At 34.9% G+C, this 23,058-nt stretch overlaps 1 protein-coding gene across 2 annotated transcripts in view; it reads left to right on the forward strand.

Annotated features, from left to right (window-relative positions):
- The window catches only part of BARD1 (BRCA1 associated RING domain 1), a 75,075-nt gene extending 56,690 nt beyond the window's left edge, over positions 1-18,385 (forward strand). For both annotated transcript variants that reach the window (XM_068543787.1, XM_068543788.1), the window contains exons 8-11: positions 5,949-6,081; positions 6,687-6,779; positions 16,366-16,463; positions 17,510-18,385. In XM_068543787.1, coding sequence (XP_068399888.1) covers positions 5,949-6,081; positions 6,687-6,779; positions 16,366-16,463; positions 17,510-17,842 — 657 coding nt within the window. In that variant the 3' untranslated portion in view covers positions 17,843-18,385. The remainder of the gene's footprint in view (positions 1-5,948; positions 6,082-6,686; positions 6,780-16,365; positions 16,464-17,509) is intronic.
- Positions 18,386-23,058: the final 4,673 nt, after the last annotated feature.

Genomic DNA, 23,058 nt, shown 5'->3' on the forward strand with positions numbered 1-23,058 from the left:
TGATAGAATTCTTATTCTCAAGAAGCTTACATTCTAGTGAGAGCTAGGAAGGAAAAAGACTGTAAATATGTAAACTAATATAAATAAAATAATTTCGAGAACTTATAAATGAGTGCTTTGAAGAAGATTTTATAGAGTGTAACGGAGTGGAGAAAGTGGGCTCCAAAAAAGGCACTGTTTTAGCTGGGTCATCGAGGAGGGCCTTTAAAGAACCGATACTTGGTCTGAAACCTGAATGATGATGAGGGGGCATCCAGGTGAATATCTGGAGGACAAGTGTCCAAACAGAGGGAACAGCAAGTATATAGGCCCTTCAGTGTATTTGAAGATTAGAGAAAAGGTCATTATTGCTAGTGAATAGGGCATGTCTAAGAGTAATGGGAAACCATTGATAGGATTTAAAGCAAGGAATGGTATGATTTGATTTATGCTTTAGAAAGTTCACTCTAGCTGCTTTCTAACCAAGAGACATGGGGTGGCAGCAAGAGTGGAAGCAGGGAGATCACTTAGGACTGTTTCCTTGTGACAGGAGAAAGATACCGTCCTGGATTAAGGTAACAGCAGTGGAGATTATGAGAAGTAATGAGATTAGTATGTATTTTTTTTTAATTAATTAATTTATTTATGTATTTATTTCTGGCTATGTTGGGTCTTCGTTTCTGTGCGAGGGCTTTCTCTAGTTGTGGCAAACGGGGACCACTCTTCATCGCGGTGCGCGGGCCTTTCACTATCGCGGCCTCTCTTGTTGCGGAGCACAGGCTCCAGACGCGCAGGCTCAGTAATTGTGGCTCACGGGCCTCGTTGCTCCGCGGCATGTGGGATCTTCCCAGACCAGGGCTCGAACCCGTGTCCCCTGCATTAGCAGGCAGATTCTCAACCACTGCGCCACCAGGGAAGCCCAGTATGTATTTTTGAGTTAATGTCACCAGAACTTTTGGATGGATTACATACAAAGTGTGGAGAAGGAGTAGAATTAATAGTGGAGAAGATGGTGGTGCCATTTACTGCCTTGTGGAAAGAATGCCTATTCCTTAGGAGCCTCTAGTTTAGTGGGGAATATGGATGTAAAAAAAAATATCACACACTGCAGTGAATTTGTAATACATGCCATAGAAAATGTACAGTAGAATCATGAAGGAAGAAGCTGACTTTAGGAAGGATCAGAAGAGAAGGTGACAAGGTGTTTAAGTAAGCCTTTAAAGGTACAACTTTTAGCAAGGTATCTAATAGAGTGCTAGTGACTGCAAATAACAGAAAACGTTCACTCAAACGCTTAAAGGCAGCGTATTATCTTTTTTTTTTTTTTTTAATTAATTTATTTATTTATTTATTTTTGGCTGTGTTGGGTCTTTCGTTTCTGTGCCAGGGCTTTCTCTAGTTGCGGCGAGCGGGGGCCACTCTTCATCGCGGTGCGCGGGCCTCTCACTATCGCGGCCTCTCTTGTTGCGGAGCACAGGCTCCAGACGCGCAGGCTCAGTAATTGTGGCACACGGGCCTAGTCGCTCCGCAGCATGTGGGATCTTCCCAGACCAGGGCTCGAACCCGTGTCCCCTGTATTGGCAGGCGGATTCTCAACCACTGCACCACCAGGGAAGCCCGGCAGCGTATTATCTTATATAAAGATAATCCCAATATAGGATAGCTCTTAATTTGGTTAGTTTAGCAATTACGTGGCTGCACCAAAGACCCAAATTCTTTCTGTTGTTCTACTTTGCCGTCCTCCGCTTGGTGGCTTTGTCCTCACTAATCTCCCTCCTAGTGGCTGCAGGATAATTGCCACAATTCCAGATGTGACAGTGTCCAGCGTTACGACTAAAACCTTTCCCAGAAGCCTGCCGGTGGACTTCCCCTTCATGTCTTACTGGTCAGAACTGGTCACACAATTGTTTTTGGCATACATCACGGTTGAAGATAGGGTCAGTCCTTGAAGAGTGGGTGTCTGAACAAAATTAGGATTCTCTTAGTGTGGAGGGAGTGAGGAATGGATTTTGACTGCCTGCCGCAATCAGGTGTACGAAGCAGGGATGGCAAGCCAAATCTAAGGGACAGCTGGTCAGAGAAACAGAGACACGAAGGACCTTAGAAATTTGAGAAACTGGAGTTCAGTGTGAGAGGAGCATGAGGTGTGTTAAAGAGGAATTGGAGGTAAGGAGATTGTGAAAGAGCTTGAGTTCCCTGTGGAGTTTACACTTTATTCCCCAGTTAGTGGGGCGCCTTCAGCGTGTCTCTAAGTGGAATGGGGCTCTGCAGGGGATAGCTGGGGGCAGGCCGGGACTGAAGACTGGTTAGGAGGCTACTGAAGTGGGGTCCAGGTGTGAAATGGTGAGGACTGCAGCTACACGTGGCGGGGAAAGGAGCAGGTGTGTGGAGAGGAGGTGAGGGGTTTTAGAGAGAGAGGGATGGTGGACACACTGTATCTTAGCAACTGCTCAGACGGGGGAAAGTGAGAGGAAAGGATGAGCTGAGATCTAGAACTGTTCAGAGAAGACTTCTTGTCTAGTGAGGGCAGTGGAGTAGTGATTGACCCCATTGTTTAAGATAAGGAGGTAACCGAAGGTGTTTATAATTTGAGGTGGTCATAGGTGCTGTCACAGGCTGGTTACCCTTATACTTTGCAGACTCTTAATGTCCTGCTCTAGACTTCAGCCTTTTAAGTGTGCCCCATCTATAGAATTGGAAGAGAACCTAGAAATTAGCAGTTTAATTTCCTCATTTTATAAATGAGAAAACTGAGATGTAGTGTGATTTGCCCAGGGTTAACCAGCCATAGGAAAAAAAACTTTTTTAATGGATCAATTAGAACTTAAATTTCTTAAATCTTAGGTCAGTATTCATTCAGTCCCATCATACTTAACTATAAATTGGCACTTACTTTATTCATTTGGACTTGAACTCTGCTGGCAGAACATAACATAACTAAGTTGTCATTTGCCAATGTTTCTTTTATGTAAAGGCTGGGAAAGGATTATTTTAGATATGTCAAAAATAAAGATATCTTTATGGTATTATCGGAATCTGAGAGTGGCAATCTTCCTTTTAGTTCAACTATCCAATTACTATCGTGTTTTTATTAAATGTAAGAAACCTATACTTTCTTCATGTCACATGGACATAGCCTGTGAATGTCGTTATTTACTATCTTAATGGTAGATCCTTGGCTAAGGAAACGATAATGAATGGTAACAAGTCCTTAAGTTGAAAGGGTTGTTTCTTTACGTGCACTCATTAAAATCAAGCTCTGGGATCTGCTTCCCCAGCCACTATCAGACTCCCTTTCACTCATCGTTTTCAGCCACATAGGCTGCCTTGCTGTTTCTTGAATCCCCCCCAAACACGGTCCCATTTCAGGTCCTTAGCATGAGCTGTTTTCTCCACCAGGAACAAATGTAGGGAGCCAGATGTACACGTGGCATGCTTCCTCACTCCCTTCGACTCTTTGTGTAGTTTTTCAGGTCCTATTATTGATAGACTCATTAATTTTGATAAATTCAGAGTAACTAATTTTTCTAAGAAAAAGTTTCATATCTAATTATTCCTTAAATAAGAGTGTATTTAATGCCAGTGTACATAATATCTAATCTCTCTAAAAGCAGAGCATTGAAACTTTTGGATGTTTTCTGAACATCTTCTGAACCTCCTGGTTCTGAGACCTCTGCTTACTCTCAAATCAGATGCCTTCCCCACTCCCACCTCCCACCCCACATCAGATATGTGGCTTTGATAGCTGTTTGCTTTATTTTATTCATTTTTTAAAGACCTTTCCTTAACTATGAAAAATTAGTGCCAGTTTCTGTTTTTTATTCTAATTTAGAAACTGGATAGGAAAATGCTTGACCCACTTTGGTGCTTTCCTGAGGTTGGTGGAAATAGTATCATATGCTATATTTAGAATTGATATCTTTTCATTTTTTATTTCGTGCAGAGAACTACTTTAGCTGAAGTGGAGTTATATAAATTGAAAAGTAATGTGTTCCATTTAGAGCTATTTTATGGCACTTACTTGTATAAGTGACCAGAATATTTGAAATGCTGTTTTTTAATATTATCATTGTATAGCAATTGAATGATTGATAAAGTAGACTGAACTATTTTCACCTTATGGAGTGTTTACAGTGTTTAGGTTAGGCATGGTTACCTCATCTTATAATTTAGTGAATAGGAAAGATAAGTGGACAGAAATGTGATGTCAGTATGTGTGTGGTGTGTGCACAGCACATCCAGGAAAACCTTTGCAACTTGAACCTTAGAGAAAGAAGTAATTCAGGAAGCCGAACTTTTAAGTGTTGAATATTGCCATTAAAAAAACTTTTTATAGAAATCTTTTTTAAAATGTCTTGAATACACACTTAAATACATAGTAGAATCTTACTTAATGTATTTTGAGTGAATGAATTATTGAGATCAGTCTGTTTACAGTTGTAGCCAACAATTTATGTCTAATATTGTACGGCATCAGACTGGGTAAATTATCGCTACTCAGATATGTGAAGTGAATATTTAAATATCAATTTTCTCCCATCTACTTGCTGAACTATACTGGTAATTATACCTGCAGTGTTTCACTCATGTTCTGTGGAACTTTTGAGAGCCCAGATGTCCAGAATACATACATACTCATACATGTAGGAGGACCCTTTGTATGGTGTTTGAAAATTAAAGTATTGTGTTTGGCTTTTTATCTTGTAATACAGTAGTGCTGATTTACGTTTTCTTTCTTATCTGCTGGGTCATTGCTTTTCTTTTATCAGGTAGCTTTTGGCTAACTCTCACTCCAGTTTCATTTATTAAATTTCTGTTGGTTGCTATTGAAAACACTGTCCCGTTGCTTGTTTGAATCTTCCATGTCTAATCTTTAACGGTATCCATTGGTGCCTCCTTTTTATTCTTCTTGTCTTTTTTGTCTTCTGTAAGTTCTAAGTCTTTCTATTAAAATGAAAATATTAGTCTTTGTTAGATCACTTCCCTTTTCATAAGCTGCATTGACTTACTACTGTTGGTGGATCTGATGTAACTTTGGTATTCCTTTGTCTGTTTTCACTTTCTTGGTTTCGAGAGGTAACTCTTTTAGTGTTAAAATTTTGTTTTCTGTCTTTGAGATCAGTGCTGTTCTAGAAGCCTTAGTTTTCTTTAACTTTTTATGTAATCTCAGTTTAAATTAAAAAGACCAAGTTGAGTTTAACTCTATTGGAATAAGTTAGTGGGGGGGGAGATAGAGAATTGATCATTTTAAGTGGGTATTTTGGGTTACTTTAAAAAAAGGGGGGAGTGCTTACTGGTGACAGAATGAAGTTGTAAAACCCTAGGGAGACCCAATTTAACATCAAGGAGGGACTTCCTAGTGGCACAGGTGTTAAGAATCCGCCTGCCAGTGCAGAGGACACAGGTTCGATCCCTGGTCTGGGAAGATCCCACATGCCGTGTGGAGCAACTGAGCTCGTGTGCCACAACTGCTGAGCCTGCGTTCTAGAGCCTGTGAGCCGCAACTACTGAGCCTGCGTACCGCAACTACTGAAGCGCACGCACCTAGAGCCTGTGCTCCACAACAAGAGAAGCCACCGCAATGACAAGCATGTGTACCGCAGTAAAGAGTAGCCCCCCACTCGCCACAACTAGAGAAAGCCCTCGCGCATCAATGAAGACCCAATGCAGCCAAAAATAAATAAATAAAAAATAAAATAAATTTATTAAAAAAAAAAATAGATTCAAGGAAACAAGACATCCTGGGTATAGACAGCTAGCCCAAGTAGTGTTTTATTGGGAGAAGGGGGTAAAGAAATAGAAAAACAGTTGTTCAAATGCATTGAGCATTAAGGTTCAATGGAAATTTTTGAGAATTACTAGATGAACTAAGGAATGAAATCCAAGCTTGTATCAATTGAAAGTCAGTTTAATTTTTCTCTAATCTTTAAATGTTTTTAACACTGTGGCATCTCCTCTTCCATTGACAGGTAAACACTGGTCAGCGCAAGGATGGGCCTCTTGTACTTATAGGCAGTGGACTTTCTTCAGAACAACAGAAAATGCTCAGTGAGCTTGCAGCAATTCTTAAGGCTAAAAAATGTGCTGAGTTTGACAGTACAGGTGAGGATTATTTATTTATTTATTTAGTTTTGGTTGAAGAAATTTTTAAATGGGTAATTCCATTGTAGAGCTCCCGTTGATAATTTATATGTTTTAACCATTGGGATCTGACTATATACTTTGAATCTGGTAATAATTCTAAAATGTTTTTACAGTTATAAACTACTTACAAGTCTTAATTTAGTTAGGAAATATAAAGTTTAAAGCTTTGCACCTATCTTTAAGACAGAACAATACGTCAGAGCAATTTTATGAGTTTGCTAATGACAAATAAATTGTAATGCAGCATAATGCTTTAATTCCTTAGTTATAATTTGAAATAGAAAAGAAAAATTTGTGTTGGCTACTGTGGCTTTAAGATATATGGTTTATTTAAAAAAAGAAAAATATATGGTTTATGATCTGGTTTTTCATGTTGGTAGCCAGAATAGAGAATGAAACTAAATTAAAGAAGTCTTATACCTAAGTATAAAAATTGTTGCCTTTCAAGAAAATTCAGGTATAAGTTTATAAAATGTAGACTAACTGGTTATAAAAAGCAAACTGGTTAAAAAATTATTTCGGTTTATATTTCTGTTTCTCTTATTGCTTTTTTTGTTTTCCAGTAACTCACGTCATTGTTCCTGGTGATACAGTTCAAAGCACCCTGAAATGTATGCTTGGGATTCTCAGTGGTTGCTGGATCCTAAAATTTGAATGCAAGTATTGGATTCGGGAGAGTTACAAAAGGAATTAAGTAATGAAATAAAATGAAATTGACTAATTTCATTTTTATAATGCACTACTGCCAATAATTATTTAAGGACCTTATGCTAATTTTTTTACCCCTGGTTAGCCACTGCATTTTGAAAAAGCATCTCATATTAATGGTATCATTTAGATGTTCTTAGTAAATATCCACAAGTATGTCCTGGTTTCAAAATCTTTTATTCTACAGTACCAACTATTTTAATCAAGAGTAAATGGATTATGTAATAGACCTATAAGCTTAAACAATCTGTATTACCATTACATGATATATTTAACTTAATAAATGCATGTTTTAAATATACAACTATGAAATGAAAATAGTTTATTGCTTTCCCTTTTTGATTCCTAAAAACTTAACTGTATAACCCTCTTTTGCTGTCTTAGCTAATATGGTATATTTTAGGAAGCTGTTTGGCAATTTAGACTGCCCTGTACTACCTGGTTTGGGGCAAATACACTAGGTAGTCTCTAAACCTCTGATGAAAATGTGTCCCCATTACCCCTTTCTAGTTACGTAGTCAAACACCACTACCTTTGGAGCTGCCTCTCACCTTCCCAGCTCTCACTTGTCTGTTTTTCTTAACCTTGGATTCACCTAGGACTTAACAAAATAAAAAGAAAGCTCATGCAAGGTTATTTTCTACTCCTCAATCACTAAAGTATCTACTTGTGATATGATGGCTAATACAGGACGGTGAAATGACCTTTTTTGCTAGCTAATTGTTTATAAAAGAATAGTGGCTATAAAGGGCGGTACACAGGGAATCTTGTTATGATGCAGTTGAGTATCTTGATCCTGGTGGTAGTTATGTTACACAGTCTACACATGTGATTAAATGTCAGATGTACGTGCGCATGCGCGCACACATACACAGAAAAGAGAGCATGTATAATTGATGAAATCTGAATAAGTTCTTTGGATTGTATCGGTGTCAAATTCTTGCTTTTGATCATTGTGCTATTGTTGTGTAAGATGTTAACATTGGAGATAGGGTGCATGGAACCTCCCTGTATGTTTCTTTGCAACCGCCTGTGAATCTATAATTATTTCAAATTAAAAAGTTAAAAAGGAATAGTGAGTATTTTTAATGAAACTTTCCTTTTAAGAAGCAAATGGTGGATTAGTTTTTAAAAAATCTTTTGTTTTATAGCTTTGTGTTTTGAAGGTTTTATGGCAGAGATGCTTGATTTAATCAAAATCTTTATATTATTAGTTTAATCTGTTGTTTGAAATTAACTTGGTTTGTAAAAAAGTTTCCTTTTAGCAACTGATATTCACATCTTTATAAAATACAGCTACCACTTTTCTTGTGATGGTAGTCTCCACTGATTTGGTCTGAGTCGGCTGTGACTAGCAATGCTACTCTATCTGTTCTCATCAATATCTGTTACTAGACTCTGCCAGTCAACCAGTTAAACAAGTATGATAAACAATTGGACTGATTGGCCATTTACATAGAAAAAAAAGTTTCTCTTTATGTCTCTTATTTTTGAACTTTCATTTCCTTTTCTAATCTGTGGCAAGCCTTATTGGGCCTCAGTGTTTAAAAAAATGACTTAAAATGGTTCCAGGATTATAGATGTTTTTGTACTGAACTTGTGCCAGAAACCTTGCCTGTGGTTATAGGAAGGAATGGATTTTCATAATAATAAGGTCTCATTAATAAAGAAGCCATGTGAAATTTTGAATATTAAGACAGTTACCACCTACCCAGTAAGTCTAGTTCTTGTGAATTTGCCAAACTTGCATCTGGTTACGTATACAGACTACATGATTCATTTCCATAATATCTGCCTTCTTTAAGAAATGGAAGTTTTGTCACTTTAATGGCTTGGTCATGTCATTTTTATAGAATCACTGATGGACTCAAGCTGACCTAATATCGTGCTGCTTGGTGATTTTCACAGTAGTGAATAATATACTCTAATATCAATCGTTCTTTTAGGATAAAAGATGGATGGAATCTCTTACTGAAGTTCATATCCCCATATTGTCTAATACAAAGCTCAAATAGGTTTGAGAAATAGGTTTAGGGTTTGAGACAATTACTTTAAATAGCCGCTGGGTTTATAAAAAGAAAGCAAGAACCCTCAAATACTTTCTATCCTAATACATTTTTCTATGGTTTCTGTGTTGTTCTTAATGTCAGGCAACTTAGTGTGATTTTTAAAAAAATGTTCACAGCTATTCAAAATTAGTTGAAAACCATCTATATTAAGGAAAGATGTGGTGGACCAAAGCTTTCAAAATTAATCATAATGATTTATGACTTATTAAAATTAGATCTTGTGGTTTGAGTATATCCACCAGCTTGCCTGGTAGACAGAAGCTTTACTGGCTGAACTATATAGAAAGTTTAGTATCAACTTTTTATGGCATTTTCCACAAACCAAGTAGATTAAAGAGGAAATTTCATCTAAATTTTCTCTGTAGAGAACTGTCTTATTTAAAAACTTAAGCAAATTTAAACAAATTAACAAAAAGAATTATACAAAACAGTCTGGATCCATTGGATCCAAATTTAACTCTTGGAAGTCTTCTGTTGAAACTTACTTTGTCTTAATTGGTTCATATCTCTTATTTTTTTATATTATATATATAGAGAGCATCTTACAGTGTCATAGTTAATGAACTTTGAATGAACATTCTAAGAATAGGGCATAATTATACTATTGTACTAGCCATTCTGTCTCATCATATTTATTTTACAGATATTTTATCAAATGGTATTTATCTTTATTTTACAGAAGCAGGAGACACAGCTAAGAAAGTTCATTCTTCAAGATTAAATTTGTGCCTGAGATTCTGCTTTAGTCCTAGTTTTGGTGCTAATTCCTCACAGGCAACTAGTAACCATCCCCGTACAGGGTGAATTTTGGTAATTAAAGAGGTGACTAGAATGAAGATTAGAAGATATATAAATATGCCATTTTATTCATCTCTTAGAGAATGAAAAAGGTGGAATTGCATCCTAAGGATGTAAACTAGCCTTCAGAAAGTGAAAATGTATTTTACTGACCTGTTCTTTCAGTACACTGCTTTCAAAATCTCCTCTAGCCTAACCTTTTTTAAAAAAAAATTTAATTCTGCCTCTTCATTTCTCATCTCATTTTGAAGGGGAGAGCAGATGACTGTCCTCTTTTCTTTCATAATCTCTTCCTCTTCTCCACTCTCATCTAAGTTTAAATAAAATTGCTGCTATAGAAGTTCTGAAAGACCTCAGCACCTAAGGGAATTGCTGTGGGAATGTGCCAGACATTTTGCACCGGACTTGTGTCTGTGAGGAGAGGAAGGGCCAGATACGGTGTTTCTTTGTAGATGAGGAAGATGGAGCCTAAGAGGCAATCATTATATCATCATTTTATAAATGACTTCATGATCAGATTAATAAACTTATACTTTTCTATTAAAATTTATTTCTTCAAATGGATGTTGAATGAGCTGTGGAAATTTAAAAATACAGGTAGTTTTTACTAGTCATATTTTGCTAATTATCAAAAAATAAGTATACCAAAGCATTTCTGTCAGCTAAGATTGATTAGGCAACTTCATGCTTAGAGAAATATTTTACAAAGATTGTCTATAAGAATAAAAAAAAATTAACATCTGTTGATATAACATCTGTCCTACTTCTGAGAATATACTCCAAGCAAGTAATACAAAAGAAAGAAAAAAAACTATTTGCATTGTTATTTCTTATAACAAGAAGTAGGGGGGAATAACCGGAATATGAAAAAATAAAGAACATTCTGGAGTGCTTAAAGGTGTTTTCTGAAAAAAATTTTATTTTTATATGATAACTAGTAGGAGTGAAATATGAAAAAACAAATTTGTTTAAATTTTTTAAAGAGCATAAAACAATTATATCTTCACTGTCAGTATATAAATGTGTGAATATGTACAGGGAAAGAAACAATCAAAACAGTTGTAGATCGGTAGGTAGAGGTCTGTTTGTTTATAACAGTTTTAAAATCAATGTATGTCTCTTAAATTCATGTTTTTTACGAAGAAGTTCAAATTCTCAAGTTCTAATAACAATTAGATCTTCTTTTTGATCTTCTCTAAAAATTAATTGGGTAGGTAAGGGTTTCATTCTTAATCAGGGAAATTAGAACCTGTGCATGTATATTGCTCCCGTCTGGTGCACCAGATTGTTGACACCTGCTGTGCAGACCGAGCAGATACATTTTAACATGGTTGTTGTCCAAGAAAAATGGAAGTCTTACATAAATATTTCAGTTTTAAATATATGATTAACAAAGAACACCAAGTATGAGTTTTTAAATTATTGAGAAAAATTTTGGACATTAGGCTGAGTTTGGTCTTTAACCACATTTAGAAAGAGAAGGATTGTTTTGATATTATTATTCATAATACAAGGTTTTAGAATTGATACCCAAATTTTGCCCAAGCGAATTTTATGATACAGTAATATATTTTTGTGATAGAATTTGACCTGCTTCTCAATATGCATTAAATAAAATAAATAAATTTAGCAAACTATCCTATGAGGAAATGGATTTTTATGTATGAATATGCTTATAATTAGAATATTGGCTTAAAAACTAGCCAAAAATAAACAGTTGTTCAATGGTATTAATTTGAAAACACAAAATCTAATGATCTGTGACAGGTGATTTCCTAAATCTAAATGTTTATGATGGCACGAGAGGAGCATTTACTTCTTATTTTACATTTTCAGCCTTCATTTTATTGTCCTTCCACTCTTCCCTGTGGAATATCATAGTATTGGGCTTAGCTCTTCTTTTACTTGCCATCCAATTTTTTAAAAATTACAGTGAGAGTGAAAGTTGTTTTTCCATTTTTGTCATTGTTGTAAAAAGTTTCCTCTTAAAAACCATTTCCTTTTGTCTGAAGTTTAGTGATATCATAGCGTGTTTGACTAAAAAGCCTACTAGAAAAGCATCTAAAAGTAATTTTTTTTGTTTTTACAACTTGGGTGTTCATTTTCAATACAATCAGAAAGGAAATTCTTCAGTGTTTATTTTACTAATATGCGGTTTTCTTGAGGTACATAAGTGCCCAGTTTGGATCTAATGACATAAATTTATTAGGATTTTTGATTTTGACATAAAATATTTGATTCTGTATTTTCTTTTTTTTTTTTAGGATAACATTTAGTGTTGGCTAAGAGTAGTATTTAATTCTGATTTTCAGTGCTATTTCAGTCACAAATAGCCAGTGGCTCCAGAAGAATAACAGTTCTTTAAATTAGGAATTTATTTATTGCTCTAGCTTTTGAAGAGAGTAAGCACATTCTGTGGTCTTCATGGAGGGATACTTTCACCTTTGGACATTTGGAATTTTGGGCATTTAACAGATCTCCATTTTAGCGCTTCATTCTGTCTTCATTGTATTCTATAATCATTTGTATGTAGCTGTAGGTTCAGAAACCCTTTTTTCTACTCCCTCCCGTTTGTGCAATCCTTCTTTTCTTTCTAAAACTAGGAAAAGTGACTAAGCTTAATATAGATTAATGAGCATCATCAGTGGTTCATGCAGCTGAAATGAAAATACACATCCATGGATATATGTGCTTTTATGAGGTAGGAGGCAAGAGTGGCTACTAGAGATTCAGAATAAAGGAATACATTTCTGGATGGTACAAGCGTCTTTTAAAAAAAAAAAATCATATCCCAGAATTCAAAAGCTGCATTAGTATACAGATTCTAGACTTTGCTTAGGTAGCCAGAGCTACCTTAATGACTTTGAGTTAATGACTTTGAGTTAAGCAGTACTTTGGGAATTGGGCTGCTTACCTCTATATAAAAAAGTAATAAAATCAGGGCAAGAGGAAAGCTTACCTGAAATGGTAGACATGATCCGGAATACATCTGCACTGAAAAGAATCTTAGTTTTAATAAGATAGGTAGTTGATTCCTGTATTTCTGAAAAATGATAGCTTTGGTCAAAATCTTAAAATATAATAGAACATGTGAAAAGTAAGAAAGATGATATAAAGCATACATTTTACAAGGGTAGTGGCTTGACACATTTTAAAGTATATATCATTCTGGCATATTCAGAAATCTCCTGTGTTTACATAAACAATATAAATTATTCACGTATAGTCATTTCAGTTTGGATTCAGAGCCTCCTATTTAGCTGAGAAAGTTAACTAGTGATTTTGCATATGCATATTTCTTCACAAGAATCCATTTCTGCTGAACTATTTTATTGGCAGATAATGGAATAATATGGACTTTATTAAGTACAAATACAAAATATAATTTGGTTGAGTTTTAGGATGTATTTTTTTATTGAAGGATAGTTGATTTACAATGTATTAGTGCTGTACAGCAAAGTGATACAGTTATACATGTATATACGTTCTTTTTTATATTCTTTTCCATTATAGTTTATCATAGGATATTGGATATAGTTCTGTGTGCTATACAGTAAGGAGGTATCTTTAAATTGGTGGAAAATGACCTGTTTTAAAGTCTTTATAGAGATTAAGGATTACAGTATATATTATACTTTAGATGAGTTTATGACGAGGAATGTTGAGAAAGTTCTGATAGTTTGTTTAACATGGAAAATAGATTTAACAATTCTTGCTGCAGTTTGCTTAACTAACTTATGTTGAGTAATTAAAACCTTAAAATATTATCTATTATTTAGGTTTGTTAATTAGGTAGTATTTTGGCTTGTAGATTCTTTCATTTCATTGATGATGTTAATATATCAGCATTTAGGTTGTTGAAAGTTTAAAGCATTTCATTCTTGTTTTGGTAAATCAGTTCAGTTGGTTTATCTCAAAAGAAATCTATTAGGAAGTTGATATGAAATATAATTATCGTAAATGTCTACTGAGAAGTATGAACATTCTGAAACTCATAGGGTACAAATGAGAGAGTGGCAGCTGTGGCATCAGTCAGGTTAAACAAACTCATTGATTCACTGAAGACAAAGCCAAATGCATTGTTCTCCCCCCTCCAACCCCCCACTCCCAGGTAATCAGCAGTTTTTGACATTTTGGTATACTTTTTGGCTAATCTCTTAAAAATAAGGATCCTCCTATTTAGTCATCTGTTAAGTGGTTATGTCATTTATTTTGAGATAACAATATATTAAATCTGAGTAGAGAATACCTGGCATTTCCTAAGATGCTTTATTTTTTTAATAAAGGCAAAAAAACACATCTAGAAGTTGGAGGATACCTGAGTTCTCATCTCTCATGTATCACTGGAAAGCTGCTTAAATCTCTTAGGATTTAAGTTTCCTTATCTATGAAATGAAGAGGTTGATTAGACAAGCATCAGGGGTTTCAAATTGGCAATCTAAGTCCAAAACAGATACAATTTATGTGGTTTAGTTCAGCATAATCATTTAATTTTTGTGTCTTTAGGTAGGATGTACATTTTCCTATTTGTTATAGTCTCCATAACTCCCTACCACTTAACACAAGGTTCCCCACATGATTATGTAATTTGAATGGCCCTTGTAGGCGTTCGAGTTACAGTCTTTGGACTAGATGTCACACCCAAGTTTCAAAAAATTCTCCATGTTTTCTGTTCTACAACGGCAATTCTAGCGGGTTGTTATAGACCTGGAAGCTGTTCCTTAGTTTTCAGGGGGAAGCTGTATTTTCCTTCTTTAGCTGATATTAAGTGGTAGAGAGAGTTGGCAAATTGTTACTTGGAATAAAAGGATATCAGAGGAGCACATTCTTCATTTAGCTCAGTAATTGTAATTAGAGCATTGGATTTTTCTTTCTGCCTTTACAGAAATTTACTGAACAATCGCTATAAGGTTGAAAGTTTTGTGACTTGAGGCATATTTACACTGAAAGAGTACTGGCATCTTCCTCTGGTATTGCCATGCTGCCCTCTTGGTGTCTGCCATCTCATTTCTCTTGATGCCATGCTTATCTCCTTCTGGTATCTGTTAAGACTACATTCTGTTGATTGACTAGTGCTGGCATCTTGCCCAGATCAATTGAAAACCATTTTAGTATGCTTTTTTGATAGTTTAAATAACCAGTCAAATAAACCCATAAAAATGGATAAGCAGCCAGCATAGGCACAGCCCATTTATTTATTTCTGTAGTTAGACATTAGCTGTTTACTTGTTACAGTTACTTGATATTATAGGAGTATTCAATGTTCTGTCCTTGGCTTTATATGCTGGCATATACAGTTCATCTAAAGATACTGGTATAAATGCTCTTCAAATATCAGGAAAGGAGGTTTAGGAAAGGGGGTTACATGCTTAAGTGATAAAAAGTAAAAGTAATAATTTATATGTGAAATAATGAGTTTGAGGTAAGTCAATGATTTGGCTAGATTGGTAATGTTTTTTGCATTGGTGTTTAATGTAGAACCAATATATGATGTCATGTAAGCACACTGTCAGTGTTTCTCTTATGATTTTGACCTTGTCAAAAATTTTATTTTGAGACTCATTTTCAGTATACAGTAAAGTTAATATTTTAGTATTAGCTTCATTGGAAAGATAGTTTTTTATACCCTGTGAGTAGTTATTAAAAATTCTATTTTTAAAATATAATTTTTACTACATGCAAAAAACCAACAATTTTTTTATAAAAACCATCATATTGATAAGTTAGTGAGAAGAGTAGAATTCAGCGTAGCAAACTTAGCTAGATATGATCCTTGTATTGAAAACACTGGGGACTAAAACACAGGCAAAACTAGCAAAAAATTAAGAATCACATGATAGGGAATTATAGATATGCCAGGGTTGAGTGTTCAACTGGAATATGCATTAATAGTCCCAAGTTAAGAAAAACTTCAGTCCCTTGACAAAGCTCTGCTTTTGGCGCGATAGATGTATTCAGTCATTAAAATATTCTAACTTTTATATATTACGCAACGTCTTGGAATATCTCAGTTGAAGCATCTCTAAAACATTTGAAATATTCACCAAGTCATCTCTAGACTGGTGACTTCAGTGTGTACCTGTCAATTCCAAACACGTCCCAGTCCCAGACTCTGCTTTACTGTTTATTTTAACAAGAGCTGTAGAGCCCCTGTTATTTGACCAGCTTAATAAGTGAGGTGTTCTGGACTCAAGTACTTTCCTTAATGTCAGATCACTTATAGTCTAACAGGAGGTTAGGCATAAGACTGCCAGAATGAGTGGGGCAGATGATAAGACCTCAGGGTCAGATCATTGTGGGCTGAACTAAATGAGGGACTTTTTATTCACTTTAATTTTGATAATGGTTATAAATTAAAATTTAGATTTTTATCCTTGTACATGAAATAATGTACTGATTTAGGTTTTTCAGAAAGAAAACTAAAATTTGTATTCAGTACTACTTCATTGCTCAGCCCTCTGAAGGAAAGATTTCTTACATTTTCTTTATATGGAAAACCAGTTTTATTACATTTTGTTTTGGCATAAGTAAGGTTTCTTTTTTTGTTTCAGAACAATATTTAACCATGAAGAAGAAAAATCACTTCGGTAAATGGCATAATTTCAGTGTGAAAGAAATAATGCTCACTTGATATTTATTTTGCTTTTATCCTCGTTTTTTTTCCCAGGGGTGAAAGCATGTCTACAAAGAAAAGAATGTGAACAGGAAGAAAAGTATGAAATTCCTGAAGGACCACATAGAAGCAGGCTCAACAGAGAACAGCTGGTATTTTCCTTTTGATACTACTTTTATTGTTCTTATTATAACTTAATACTATTATTACCGTCAGGAAAAACTTCTCCTGCCCTTTCAACAAGTACAGGTGACTGATTAAAATTTTAATTGTGCTTATTTCAAGCACTTGATTCTGAGAGATGATCACAATGAGCAGTAAAAACCAGAAGGTAATAATTTCATACTGTTACTAGATTTTGGGCATCTTGAACACTCCCATAAACCTTTCAGAATCTGAGGTGAGTCTCAGATATAGGAAGTAGCTTGAGAGAAGACTTAGAGCTACTGCTCGGATTTAGTTAGCCATGTCTTTATTACCACATATTGTAGTTTTAATGGCTAAAATTCCATTACCCTGTTGACATACAGGTATATTAAAAATGCCAAAGAAAAGTTTTTGTAGAAGGGACTTGTGAAACTTTTTCTGTAAAGCTCACAGAAGTGTGTTTCATATCTAATTGGATCCCTAGCCGTGGCCTTATAATGTATTGTGTTCTAAGGAAAACATCTCTAGAATCCTGGAGGCCACACTCCCACGTCACTGCCCTGGGGGACCTTAGATTGGTAGTATATAGGAACCTAAATATGGATGGGCAGAATTGGAAAACTCCATAGAAAAGCTGTTACTCTTACAATTAAGTTTAGCTTGGTATCCGTGAAGCATGTTTCAGATACCCTAGGAAGGAATTCTTGGGGCTTTAAGTCCCACGAAATATGAATAAATATTCTGATATAAGAGGCTTGATGAACAGGTATTATGTGTATGTATACCACACACACACACACACAGAGCACACCTAAAATGTGAGAAGAGTGAAAAGCACCAGAGTCTTAAGGAAAAAATTGTATAGGAAACCTTTATTTGCATGAGTATTTTTTTTGACCTAAATGGTTTATTTGAAATACAGCTTGTCCTAGCACCTCATTAAGTAGCTTCTTAACTGCTTGTGACTTTTATTTTTATTTCCCTATTCATATGCAGTGTTTTTAAATATTTTGGTCTGCTTTTAATGAGCTTTTTTTTTTTGTTTTTTCAGTTGCCAAAGCTGTTTGATGGATGCTATTTCTATTTTGGGGGAACCTTCAAACACCATCCAAAGGACAACCTTATTAAGCTTGTCACTGCAGCTGGGGGACAGATCCTCAGTAGAAAGCCCAAGCCAGACAGTGATGTGACTCAAACCATCAATACAGTCGCGTACCATGCCAAACCTGATTCTGATCAGCACTTCTGCACACAGTATATCATCTATGAGGATTTGTCTAATCATCGCCCAGAGAGAGTTAGGCAGGGCAAAGTCTGGATGGCTCCTTCCAGCTGGTTTATAGATTGTGTGATGTCCTTTGAGTTGCTCCCTCTTGACAGCTGAATCCTATAGCAGATGTACATTTCAAATTGAACTTACGCAGTGTGAGAGCCCAGTGACTGCACTGTTTTGATCATTCACATTTTTACAAATAGGTAGACTCATCCATACATTTTTTTTTTCCCTTGAATTAAAAAAAAACAAATTGTTTGCCAGATTATGAATTCATTCTATGTTTACCATTTAGATGCGGAGATTGCTTTAAGGGATTTTTCTTTTTAAAACTGGCATATGTGTTGATTCATCATGTCTTTCTATTCACATTATCAGCTGTCAGAGATTAATGAGGGGATCAGAACTGTTGGTTAAACATACAGGTGGTATCACTATGTCTCACTCTTTTAATGTTCTTTGATGAAAAAAATCCACACCTGCCACCACCAAAAATACTTGCCTTCGTTTAGTAAGCAAATAATATTGTCAAATAATTTATTCTGGCTTTGTTATAATGAAAATAGATTACCTGGTCTAAATGTGCCACCATAGGTGTTAAATTCTTCTCCTGTCTACAGTTGTATTTATTTTGCTACTTATAATTTACTTGTTCCTACACTTTTGTTCCCTTTTTTAAAAAAAATCTTGTCTCTTAATCAGGAAATCATGATTTGAATCTAAACATTACTGTTCTCTGTTGGTGAAAGTCAACATTGGGCTCATGATATATATTTTTATTGTATATATTTGTTTATTGTTAATCAACTTATAACTGTTAATAATATATATATATGTGTAGAACATTTTCTCTAACACATTTTAGAGACATTGTCAGTCAAATGTAAATAAATTAGGGAGCAGTCTTTCTGGTAGACCTTACGTATTGCTAAAATAATTTTTTCTGTAGGTCTTAATTTCTTTCTTCATAAATTGTTTTTCATTTTTGGATTGCTGGGGAGGCAGAAGTTGGTGATTACTTGATTTAGAACAGATTTTTGTCCAGGTGATACAAAAGGCTATGCCAGTAAGTTTAACGGTAGTAGTGAAAAGGACTTATTCATAACACCAGGACCATCAAGGCTGCAGAATAGTAGACAGGACGTCACCTGAGAATGGGGAGACCTGGGAAGGTTACTGTGGTCTGAGTGTTCTTATTTGTGAATCAGTAAGGTAGATTAGATCGTTTTAAAACATTTTCTGAGAGGTAGAATTCTTTAATAAGTCTTTCTAGAAATTTAGTGTACCTATAATATTAAAGACATGGAAAGGGTGTTACTGTTGAGACTTGCCAGTTTGGTCCCTTTTGGGCCAAAGGGAATGAATAGTTTGGTAACCACTAGATTAGAATACTGAGATTCTGAAGTTCATGAACATTTTAAGATCCATTTATTTGAAGTTTGAGATTCGGCTGATTATTTCAAAATAAAATTTACTTTAATCCCTTCTTTGACATGTTACTTTTCCATATCAAGAAATAAATTATGTGAACACAATAATACTGCTGACCCTGACCTTCAAGGGTGAATTAGCTCTGAAACACTCTCTCCAACCAGTACTGTGTTTGTTCCACATTTCATTCAAATGGAGAATGATGAACAACATAGCACCAAGCAAATCTGAGGGGTTAGTTAATGTCTGGATTAAATAATTTAATAAGACTCTGGGATTTTGGTTGTCATTTTTGATTTATAACTGACTTGTAGTCACTTTCTATTGCCTCATTGGTCATATTCCTAGACAGGTTTGTGTTTGTTCCTCTGAATCCCCGTTTGTAAAAACACTTTGTTGGGGAGTTGCTACTCGCTCTCCTTCATTCACTTTCTTGGTTTGTCCTCCTCCCTCTTTGTTGTATTTTGTGTCCCACTATTAAGCAGTTTTGTTTTTGGTTTCTTTATTTATTTTGGCAGCAGTTAATTGATGTTAATAAGCTCTTGAAACTTGTATTTTCTGTATAGATATACTTGTAATTATTTTCATTTTTCAGTCATAGATTCAAGCTTCCTTTTTATTTACCATAAATCACTAAAGTTCTTTGTGCTTCCACATCTCTGTTTCTTCTATAGAGGTGACTTACTCTGCACTGTTGAAGAACGAGCCTCTGCAAGACTTGTGAGGAAATCTTTCAGCTGACAAAAGCTTGTCTTTTTGACCACTGTATTTCTGAAGTATATTAGGTACTTTATTACTTAAATAAACTTTTTTGAATTCAGTGTAACCTTGGTAGTTTGGAATCATCATTAAGACTGTCATTTATTACACAGTGGTTCCCTTGTGGTTCATTTTTTTTTAAACTGAAGTGTAATAGACGTAGTGTACTGTATCAGTCTCATATGTGCGTCATAGTGATTCAATATTTTATATACATTTCAAAATGGTCACCTTGTTAACTAGTTACCATTTATCACCACACAAAGTTATTACAATATTATTGACTATATTTCCTATGCTTCGTATTACGTCCCCATGACTTTATTTTATAACTGGAAGTCTGTACCTCTTAATCCCCTTCACTGATTCTGCCTGAACCCAACCCACCAACCCCTTTCCCCTCTGGCAACCACCAGTTTGTTTTCTGTATCTGTGAGACTGCTTCTGTTTTGTTTTTTAGGTTCCACATATAAGTGAAATCAGAGAGAAATTGTATTTCTCCGTCTTATTTCACTTAGCATAATACCCTTTATGTCCTTCCATGTTGTCGCAAATGGCAAGATTTCATTCTTTTTTATGGCTGAATTTGCTGATATTGTATATAAACATTGTACATATAAGTCACATCTTCTTTTTCCATTTTCTCTTGATGGGCTCTTAGGTTGTTTCTGTATCTTGGCTATTGTAAATAATGCTGCAGTGAACATTGGGGTGCACATATCTTTTCAACTTAGAGTTTTTGTTTTCTTCAGATAAATACCCAGAAGTAGGATTGCTGGATCATATGGTAGTTCTATTTTTAACTTTTTGAGGAACCTCCGTATTGTTTTCCATAGTGGCTGCATGAATTACATTCCCACCAACAGTGTACAAGGGTTTCTTTTTCTTCACATTCTCTCCAACACTTGTTATTTTTTGTCTTTTTGATCATTGCCATTCTGACAGGTGTAAGGTGATAAACACTGTGTTTTGATTTGCATTTCCCTGATGATTAGTGATGTTGAGCATCTTTTCATGTGCTTGTCGGCCATCTGTATGTCTTCGGAAAAATGTCTAAAATTCTTTATATAGTTTTGCTATTAGCTCCTTATGGAATATATGATTTATGAATTCAGTAAGTTACCTTTTTATTTTGTTGATGGTTTCTTTTGCTCTGCAAAAGCATTTTAGTTTGATGTAGTCCCATTTGTTTAATTTTGCTTTTGTGTCCCTTCCTTGCCTGAAGAGACAGGTTCAAAAAAATATGGATAAGACCAGTGTCAAAGAGCTTACTGCCTGTGTTTTCTTCTAGGAGTTTTATGGTTTGCCTCCAGCTTTGTTCTGTCTCAAGATTGTTTTGGCTATTTGGGTCTTTTGTGATTCCATACAAAGTTTAGGATTCTTTGCTCTAGGTCAGTGAAAAATGCCACTGGTATTTTGATAGGGATTGCATAGTATCTGTAGATTGCCTGGGGTAGTGTAGACATTTTAACAGTGGTAATTCTTCCAATCTATGAGTATGGTATATTTTTCCATTTATTTGTGTTGTCTTCAAATTCTTTCAGAGTACAGGTCTTTCACCTCATTGGTTAAATTTATTCCTAGGTGTTTTATTCTCTTTTTATGCAATTGTAAATGAGACTGTTTTCTTAACTTTCTGATAGGTTGTTTTTGGTATATAGAAATGCAACTGATTTCTATAAAGTTTGTATCCTGCAATTTTACTAAATTTATGTATTCCAGTAATTTTTTCATGGTGTGTTGGATTTTCTGTATATAGTATCATGTCATCTGCAAACAGTGACATTTTTACTTCTTTTCTGGTTTGGATTCCTTTTATTTCTTTTTTTGTCAGATTGCTGTGGCTATGGCTTTCAATACTACGCTGAATGAAAGTAGTGAGAGTGGGCATCTTTGTCTTGTTCCTATCTTAGAGGAAAAGGTTTAAACTTTTCCCCAGTGAGTATGATGTTAGCTGTATATTTGTCATATATAGTTTTTGTTATGTTGAGGTACATTTCCTATACCCACGTTATTGAGTTCTTATCAAGAATGGCTGTTGAATGTTGTCAGATGTTTTTTTCTGCATCTGTTGAGTTGATCGTATGATGTTTATCCTTTGTTTTTGTTAATGTTAATGTGGTATATCACACTGATGGATTTGCAGGTATTGAACCCTCCTTGCATTCCTGGAATAAATCCTATTTCATTATGATTCATCATGATGTATGATCCTTCAATGTACTGTTGATGACTTTGGTTTGCCTTTTTTTTTTTTTTTTTTTTTTTTTTGGTGTCTGGTTTTGGTATCAGGGTAATGCTGGCTTTGAAAATGAGTTTGGAAGTGTTCCTTTTCAACTTTTGGGAACAGTTTGAGAAGGATAAGTAGTAACTTTAAAAAATTTTGATAGAATTCCCATGGGAGTTTTAAAATTCCTGTTTCAATTTCACTACTAGTAATTAATCTATTCAGATTTTATCTTTCTTCATGATTCAGTTTTGGAAGATTGTGTGTTTCTAGGAATTTAGCCATTTCTTCTAGGTTGTCTGATTTTTTTGGCATATGATTGTTCATAGTAATTTCTTATCCATGGCATTTCTATGGTATCAGTTGTAACTTCTCTTTCATTTCTGACTTTATTTGGCTTCTCTTTCCCTCTCCACTCCCCCCCCCCCACACACACACCCCCTTATGAGTCTGGTTAATGATTTATCAATTTTGTTTATCTTTTCAAAGAACCAGCACTTACTTTCATTGATCTTTTCTATTGTTTTTTATTTTTCTAGTCTCTATTTCAGTTATTTTTGTTCTGATCTTTATTGGTTCCTTCCTTCTACTAACTTTAAGCTTTGTTCTTCTTTTTCTAGTTTCTTTAGGTGTAAAGTTAGATTGTTTATTTGTAAATTTTCTTTTTTCTTTTTTTTAATTTTTATTTTTTAAAAATGTATTAAGATATAGTTGGTTTACAATATTGTGTTAGTTTCAAGTGTACATTTTCTTATTCACATAGTCTTGTCTCTCTGAACTTCCCTCTTAGAGCTACTTTTGCTACATTTCCACAGATTTGGGAAAGTTGTGTTTCCACTTTTATTTGTTCGATATATTTTGATTTCCTCTTTGATTTCTTCATTGGCTGATTGTTTAGTAGCATGTTGTT

This window comes from Eschrichtius robustus, chromosome 5 (assembly GCF_028021215.1).
Source record: "Eschrichtius robustus isolate mEscRob2 chromosome 5, mEscRob2.pri, whole genome shotgun sequence".
NCBI classification, from domain to species: domain Eukaryota; kingdom Metazoa; phylum Chordata; class Mammalia; order Artiodactyla; family Eschrichtiidae; genus Eschrichtius; species Eschrichtius robustus.